Genomic DNA, 8,646 nt, shown 5'->3' on the forward strand with positions numbered 1-8,646 from the left:
CAGAGCACCGCACGTGGCATGGACGTGGGTCCTTCACTGGTAAGCACTTTGCTTCCAAATTTAAGTGTTGTGGGCAGCAGCATTCTGTCCGGCCTGAAAACAGCTTCTGGGGAAACCCAGAAAGCGCTCTAGGTGACAAATTGATTCTTGACGGTTTTCTTGAAGGCACCTCGGAGAACACAAGAACCAAAAACTTCTTTTATTTTTGGAGTGTGTTCTCTTCCAAGAACTAATTTGACACCTATAGGTTCCTCAGCGAACCTTTAGGTTTCCACCCAGGGGCAAACTGAACAACCTCCTATATTTACTGTATAATGTTGGAGCTAAAATACAAATGGAGGGAGAAGGGTATGGGAGGGAAAAGGGGGGGCTGATTCCCTGACTATCTGCTCTCTCACTTACAATAGCAAAGCACCAACAACTGTTCAATCAACCCACCCAACCCAACATAAAAAGGAGAGGCAGAATGTGTATTGTGTGTGTGTGTGTGTATTTTGTATGTGTGTACAATATATGTGAATGTGTCTATGTATGTGTTAATGTATTTTTTTGTGCGTGAATGCGCTTGGGTGTGTGCGTGTGGTTGTCTCTTGATTGTCACTGCTGGAGAAAGACAGAGTCCAAGCTGTTCTCCTCTGTATCTTTTCTTCAGTCTTTTTTTCTTTTTTTAAAAAAGGAGTAAAAATGAGCAAGATGTCGTCCATATCAGCTGCAAACGAGAGAGAGAGAGAGAGAGATATATCATTTAATTGCAAGAGCACAATTATCTTTCATGAATAAAAAACCCTGCATGTATATATTCTATATACTGTATATAAAAGTGCATGGCGCGTGGGTGTGTGTAGGTGTGTGTGATAAACAACCAGATAGAAGAGCAATGTTGTTTACCCAGAACAACTCTACAAAGCCCACAAAGGTGGCCAGAAGAAAAAAAGACCTCACCTGTGCCGCACACATTGCCATGGAGACCTGTTGTTGTTGTCTAGAGGCTGGTGAAGCAGTCCTCGCTGGTCTGGTCGAGCAGCTGGCACAGTACGCCCCCTCGAGGGTACCCATACTCCTCAGGGTCCCCCACGTCCGAGTGAGGGCCACCTCCTCGTTGTACGGAGGGAGAAGGGGTATGGTAGGGGGATTGGGGGACGGCCCTCAGGCCTGGGCTCATCATGGACAGGGTGGATGGTACCACGTCTCGTTTGGCGGTGGTCGGGGGCGTCCGGGGATCCTCGTAGGCGTGGGGGTTGTACCAGCACGGGGACGGGGAGCTGTAGCGGGGTGAGTCATACTGCGAGATGGGCTCCTTGCTCCCGGACGAGCCCCCACATTGCTGGGGCATGAGGCGGGGCGTCGTCGGGGACGGGGTGGGGCTAAATGTCCTAGAGGAGGATGAGGGGCAGTACTGGGTGTGGGGAGCCTGTGACTGGGCGGGTTTAGGGTAGGGTTTCAGGATGTCGAGTTGCATGGACGGGCTGGGCGAGAGGGAGGTAGTCTCGCTGGGGTAGATCTGCGAGATGCGCTCGTCAGACGACGCCGTGGAGCTGTGGCCCGAGTACGGAGACGGATACTCGCAGGTCTCAGGGCCATGACTCATGGGGGACAGGCTGCTGCTGTCTCCGCTGTAGTAATCCAGTGTGTCCTGGAACATGCTCCGCGGAGGAGACTTCTGAGCCGCCATCTTGGATTTGGGCGTGGATCGTTCCCTCTGGCAGGGCGAGTAGCCGTACCGGCCTCCCCGGGCACCCCTGGACCCTCTGCCTCCGCCCCCTCCGCGTTTGGCCGGCGGGCCGTGGGAGGAAGGGCTCACGGGCGACCCTGGTGTGACCGTTGCAGGTGAGCAGGTCTCCTTCTCACCATGCGGACTCTCGCTGTGTTTCCTCCGTCCACGACCTTGCTTGGTGGACCCCCCTCCGCCACCACCACCACCACCACCACCACCACAGCTGTTGCCGCCGCCCCCACCTTGGAACAGCATGCTCTGGCTCCAGCTGTATGCTGGCCCTGTGGAGCTCTCGTTCCAGTCCATCATCAGCTTCTCCAGGCTCGACAGGCTGGACTGGCTCTCCATCGGCATGACCGGCATCTCCCTCTGTTGCCTGTACGATGACGACGGTGGGGGGCCGCGTCCCCCTCCGCCTCCTCCCCCTCCTCCGCTGATGTGCGATGAGTCCGATGACGACTCGGAAAGCGTGTCCAAGCACGGCCGTGTCTGCTGCTTGGCCTTCTGCGGCGTGTAATTGGAAATGTCCAGGATGTCCTTGGACTCTGGTGACGTGGTGGGGACGCCGCCACCGCCGCCGGCGTACTCAGCGTAGCCGTGGTAGCTGTGGCTCCCCATGAAACCCTCCACGCCACTGGCGGCACCGCCTCCCCACATCTGCTGCTGTTGCTGCTGCTGCTGCTGTCGGTGGTGGTAGCCCCACTGACCCGCGTACTGCCGGTACTCTTCATGTGGAGACGCAGCAGCGGAGGAGGAGGAGGTAGCATGGTGGTGGCCGGATTTGGACATCATCATGTAACCCCCTCCCCCGGGCGACGTGGGGCCGTTTCCCTCACCCCTCATCATGGCGGAGTGGCCCGGGCTGTAGGACCCGTAGCCGCACTTGGCTACTTGCTGGTAGCCGGCGTAGGCCATCGAGCACTGGGACGAGGGGGAGGACGAGGCCTTTGTCGGCCCGAACCCAAAACTGCACTCACTCCCCCTCTGCTGTGCCTGGCTGGGTGAGCCCATAACGCCTGAAGACATGTGTGGGTGTTGCGCACCGCTGCCGCTGATGTTGTAGCCGGAAGGGAAAGGGCTGTAGCCCGCCGATGGGTGCGTAGAGCTGGGCGAGCGGGCCTGGGAGAGCGCGGAGGTCTTGGAGTAGGTGGGCGTGGTTGGAGATATCTGTCCGTAGGGGTAGGAGGAGGGCCTGGCGGGGGTGCTGCTGCCCCCGCTGCTTTTGGTCTGAGGCAGGCCCCCGGCCTCGCCCGTGGGAGTGCTCTGGCCCTTTGGGCTACATTTGGGGAAGGCAGGGGACCAGCGGTGCGGGGAACCCTCGAACCCCACAGGCGTCTTGCTGTGGCCGGCGGGGCTGGACATGTCCACTAGGTCCGAGGAGTCGTCCGAGTCGAGCAGCGAGCGGAAGTAGCCGGCAAACAGTCCCTGTGCGTCATCGCCGCCACTGCTGCTCTGCACACCTGGGCTGCCGTACATCCCGCCGGCACTACTGCCTCTCCCCTCAGAGCAGGACATGAGGCTGTACCTTTCGGGTGTGCGCTTCCCCTCGCCCCACCCCATGCTGCCATTGGCCCAGTCGTCGCCAGACAAGCTACCCTGTCCGCCCTTCAGCTGTCCGTTTTTGCGCTGGCGTCGCTTACGCGGCGGCTTCTCACCAGGAGGGGCCATGGGGTCCATCATTTCGCCCGCCTGGATCTTTTCTGCTAGCGCCGCCCTGCTCAGCCCGGCTCCGGCGGCCCCTTTGCCTCGCTTGCCCCGCGGCGTACCCGGCTCAGGCACGGCTTTCCGCTTCTTTCCAATGGTCTCAAAAAACTCACAGAAGGAGCTTTTGTTGTCTTTGCCCCCGAGTCCTGCCGCACCACCGCGTAAACCGCCACCGCCCCCTCTGCCGCCCCTCTTCCGAAACCCTGAGAGCTTCTGGAGGAGGGCGGGTAGGCCAGGGTTCGGGGGCACGGCGTTGGCACTCTCTGGCTGCGTGGGCGTCCAGCATCGCGGCGGGGAGCAGCGCCCGGTGGGCGGAGGCTGCCGAGTCAGGAATGCCAGCTTGGACAAGACGTCTGCATACTCGCCGCATGCGTCATTGGTCTCAGTCACGTAGCACGGCTGAGGGGACGGCAGCTTCACCCGTCTTCGTCGGCGCGGCTTTTTGACCGGTTCTCCGTTGCCCCCGGCGGCTGCGATGGCTGCAGCGGCCGCTCTGGTCTCCTTCAGGTCGGGTTGCCCGGGCAGCGCCTGTTTTGGGGGCCGCCCCCGGCGCCGCTTCAGGATCACAGGCAGCTCTCCCGGCGGGAACATCACCATGACACTCTTGCCGTTGTTCTTCATGCGCAGCAGGGCGGTGGGCTCGCGCGGAGGCCCTCCTCCTCCTCCCTCACCCGGTGTCCCCGGCGCGCCCGGCGGGCCCGAGGCGTTGGCCTCCTTGCCGCCCCCTGCTGGTGCCCATGGGCCCACCGGCTCCAGAGAGGAGATCTTGTAGCTCTTCTGGCGGCGGCTGAGGTGCACGGGGATGCGGGGCACCTTCACCACGATGCGGCGGGTGCCCATGAAGCGGCCCTTGCGCTTGATGTGCGGCGGGCAGATGGGGCACTCGGCGAGGCTGCGCGGGATGCAAGGGGTCGGGGTGCCGAACTGGGGCGGGCGAGGGTGAGGGTGGCCGATCGCTGGGCGAGGGGGAGCAGGGCGGGGGCGAGGATGAGGAGGGAAAGCAGGATGAGGAGGGAAAGCAGGATGAGGAGGAAGAGGAAGAGGAGGAAGAGGAGGAGGAGAAACCTCGGGAACTCGCTCTGTTTTCAGCCGCTCTACCACCCCTCCTAATCCTAGCCTTCCTCCGTGTCCTCCTCTCCACGCCTTCCCCTCTCTTTTCACTACCGGTCTCTCTTCTCTTTTCACTACCGGTCTCTCTTCCGTCTTTACCACAGGTCTCTCCTCTCTCTTTATGACAGGTCTTTCCTCTCTTTTCACTACTGGCCTCTTCTCTCTTTTCACTACTGGCCTCTCTTCTCTTTTTACAACTGGCCTCTCTTCTCTTTTTACAACTGGCCTCTCCTCTCTCTTCACTACTGGTCTCTCCTCTCTCTTCACTACTACCGCTCTCTCCTCCTCATCCAGTATCTCTAGGATCTCGTCGTCCTGCCGCTCCCTTGTGCTTTCGGAGGTGCGGCGGAGCCTGCTGGATTTGCGCAGGTGGCTTGGGAAGCGCGGCCGCCCCGAGCTCCTCAGGGTGTACTTCCTCTCCTGCTCTGTCGTGGTGTTAGGGGCGGCACCACAGGCACCGACACCGACACCGCCCGTCCCGCACACGGTGACCGCGGCAGAAGCGGTGGTGGCGGCTGTTGGTGTTGTGGTGGTTGTGTGATTTGGCTTGGTGTGGTCAAGGGGGAGGGCTGTGGTGGGGCTGGGGGTGGTGGCGGTGCCGGTCATGGTGTTGGTGAGGGTGGAGCTGGTTGAGGAGAGCGGGGGATGCCCAGACGGCACAGACTTGACGAGCGGCGACGGCGTTTGGTTGTGCGTCTGTGTCTGTGTCGGCGGCTGTGACTGTGACTGCACCGCTGTCGATTCCAGCTCCATTTCTGAGCGAGTGCACCCTGGCGTATGAGACACTGTGTGAGACTCTGTGGGCAGCTCTGAGGGCTGGGCTGTGTGCGTCTCTGGCGGCCGTTGAGGTGGGGTGTTGATGGGGGCGTGGGCTTGCCGATCCTGCTGATGCAGGCTCGCAGGTGTCGCCGCTGTTGTCGTTGTGGTAACCGTAGCCTCCTCGCCCCTGTGCTTACACGAGGACGCCCTGCGCTGGTTGTCATGGCTACGTAGGCCATTGGCCAGGGAGTGAGGGGGGCGGATGCCGTACTGCCCAGCAGAGGCTGAGGGGCCCGAGGGTACGGGACCAGAACCCAGACCCGAACTCGCCACCGGACCTGAGCCAGGACCAGGACTGGGACGGGGACCGGGTCCTACGGAGCCACTGGCGACCGCCGCAGTGGCGGGGGCCCCCTCCTCCTCCTCCCTCTCTGGGCCCCCCCAGGCCTCCCCCGGCTCGGCGCAGTCCTCTTCCTCCGCCACCCCCCCACACACAACGCGCACGCCGCCTGATCGAAGACGCCCAGACAGGCCGCTCATGGGACTATAGGAGTGTGTGTTTGTGTGTGTGTGAGATTATTTCAGAAGCCTCCTAGTGCTTATTGTAGCCCAGTCAAGATCAGTTGGAATAAGAAGGCCCCTGTTGGTTTAGCTGTCAAAATATGGGAACCAGTGTTTCTGCTCCACAGTCCCTGATGGCACACACGAGGGGGCTACCACACAGGAGCCTGAGGACATAAAACACAAACAGAGAGAAAGAGAACATGTCATTAATAAAGCTACAAAGCAGACACCACAACTACCACAGAGTGATTCATACGTACAGGTGGTACACGTGTAGCAGAGTTGTACTGTATTTCACAATAACGAAAATAATGATGATGTCAATTCATCCATCAATGAACAATCAGCCAATCAATAAATAAATCCATCGATCAATCCATCAATCCATTGCTCATGTATGACTAAATGGTTTTGTAAATTCTACAGTTTTCATTAAATATTCTACTGAATTATTGTACTCTTTTGATACACACAGTACATTTTGCAGTGTTAATTGAACACATAGAAACATTAACAATCTTCTGGTTATTCGTACACTACTCTATGTTGTATAGACACCGCATAATTGAGAATGTATGTATTTTTGACACATGCTCTCTTTTACACTGAAAATGACTACTATGATCAGTACAGTCATTCGGCAGTAAATCACGCTGTTTACCTTTTCTGTCTTGGCTGCCATTTCTATGAATGTGGGGGCTGTGGGGAAACAGAATACACAAAATATTAGCCAGGGAGTCCAAGCAATGGGCTTAACCTTGAATGAATGCACAAATGAAAGCAAAACATTTGCTGGGTAAATAAAAGTGCAAAACAGGGGCAGAGCTATGGGGGGTTGTTGTCTATGGGCCCAGGGCCCTCCTGTTGGCATTGTGGGGGCCCAATCATGACCTTGGCAGGCCGAGTGGGTGTTTGGGGGTGGGGTATCTATATGTGTTTTGCCCTGGGGCCTGGTTGTTATGCGACTGGTGTAAAGCCATGGTGTACAACCATGTGTGGTTGCACAAACATATTTTAGATAATGACTATTTATCGTATGGTTAGTTCAACCAGGCCATTCAAGAAATAATTGTTTACATTTAATAATTACATTACACTTAATAAAATAAAATTCAATTCAGTTCATTCACATTAATACAGTAAAATACGTTCATTACGTACATACGTTCAATACAGCTACGGTAAATACAATCCAAATACATCTGGGTGAACAGACCAAATGAATCTCAAAAGGATGTCTTTTGAGATTCATTTTGTCTGTTCACCCAGATGTTTTTGGATTAGGTTTGGGCTAGGTTCTGGACCTTTTAGAGCTAAAACCTATCAGCTGAGTACATCAAACAAATGCTGCCGATTGACTCTCTTCCATCCTCTCACAGCCATATGATGGTGTAACCAAGGTCATCACACAGTCTGCCACTCAGGGCTCGAACTCGCGACCTGTAGCAACCCTTCGGCATGGGAGCACAAGTGCAAAATCATTGACCTTAAAGGTCTAGGCCGATAGCTCAGCGCTGTCTCATCAGTGTGAGGCTTCGGGAGGGAGGTTTACTAACGCTCTACCACCGGACTCTGCTAACGGCATCCGTGACACCCGACAGGGGATGCAGTGGTAAGTAAATGTAGTGGTTAGGCTATTTCTGACCTTTACATACAGTATGACATGCCCTTGAGAAAGGCTCCTAACTTCTCAGCGTGCCCTGGTAGCTAGCTAATTCAGACCTCTGTTACTGTATGTATATGTTTTCAGTACAGTATGGCTGGGGACATGCTTGCTGCGTGACTTAACCCCTTAGCGCAGAGCCGATGTTATAACCTCACTGTCACCAAAGTTGTAATGGCTATGTCTTAATCTGTTACTTAAGGCTCCCAGTACTGTTATAGCAATGTTGTTGTGATGCAGTTTAGTATTTTCAACCAATAGTGAATAGGCCTGCCGCCGACCCCATCTGCAGTAAGAGGCTACGTAACGCAAGCAACCATGTGTGACCGAGTGCACATACTTGCAAAAGAGCTATCAGCCCTATGGACAATACTGGGGGTGTTATTAAGGGGGTAGATGGCCAACGGGGTTCTCGTTAATATTTTCCAGCATTATTTGACTCTATTGCAACTGCAACACGAAAGTTCGGAAGTTCGCCGCAGCTCTCTGTTCTGTCAATATTGCAATACGACCCCCACCCACTACAGACAATGTAATGAGGACCCAATCCTCTGCCCAGCCATCCTCCTGGGCCCAGGACAACTGACCCCTTTGACCCCCCCCCCCGTCGGCTTGCCTGACTGTCTTGACTTGGTCTTCACTAGTTCTGATCTTGGGCTTGTCTTGAAGAACCGACCTGGTAAAAATAAGTGTGACTTTGGTGTATGTGACAGTTGTGCTATATGGACAGTATTTATATACGTAGCACCTTTCCACTCCTTTCAGCAGTCAAAGCGCTTTACATTATATGCTTCACACATTCATCTACCACTGGCAATGGCTGCCATATAGGGTACTACCCTGCCCCCAGGAGCAGTTTGGGATTAACCCCTTAGCGCAGAGCCTATTGTATGTTATAACCTTACTGTCGCCAAAACTGTCATGTCTATGTCTTAATCTGTTACTTAACCCATGAAGACACAGCGTTATAAATGTGCTGTTACTAGTATGGCAATGAACAAGTCGTAGTGAATTACTAAAGGCCCTGTGTTATGTCATGGTATTGTAGTACTATGGTAGTTAACTTTTCAATGACTATTACAACGTGCCACTGGAGGTACGGCGTGCATTAAGGGGTTAAGGCTCTCAGTAA

The 8,646-nt window shown here is 55.5% G+C and overlaps 1 protein-coding gene across 1 annotated transcript in view; it reads right to left on the bottom strand.

The window, feature by feature from the left end:
* Positions 1-626: 626 nt before the first annotated feature.
* The window catches only part of ahdc1 (AT hook, DNA binding motif, containing 1), a 34,783-nt gene continuing 26,763 nt past the window's right edge, over positions 627-8,646 (bottom strand). The window contains exons 2-5 of the mRNA XM_063186142.1: positions 6,513-6,550; positions 4,769-6,015; positions 943-4,690; positions 627-709 (exon numbers count right to left, since the gene is read on the bottom strand). Coding sequence (XP_063042212.1) covers positions 983-4,690; positions 4,769-5,827 — 4,767 coding nt within the window. The 5' untranslated portion in view covers positions 5,828-6,015; positions 6,513-6,550 and the 3' untranslated portion in view covers positions 627-709; positions 943-982. The remainder of the gene's footprint in view (positions 710-942; positions 4,691-4,768; positions 6,016-6,512; positions 6,551-8,646) is intronic.

The sequence above is a fragment of the Engraulis encrasicolus genome, chromosome 20, assembly GCF_034702125.1.
Source record: "Engraulis encrasicolus isolate BLACKSEA-1 chromosome 20, IST_EnEncr_1.0, whole genome shotgun sequence".
NCBI lineage: Eukaryota > Metazoa > Chordata > Actinopteri > Clupeiformes > Engraulidae > Engraulis > Engraulis encrasicolus.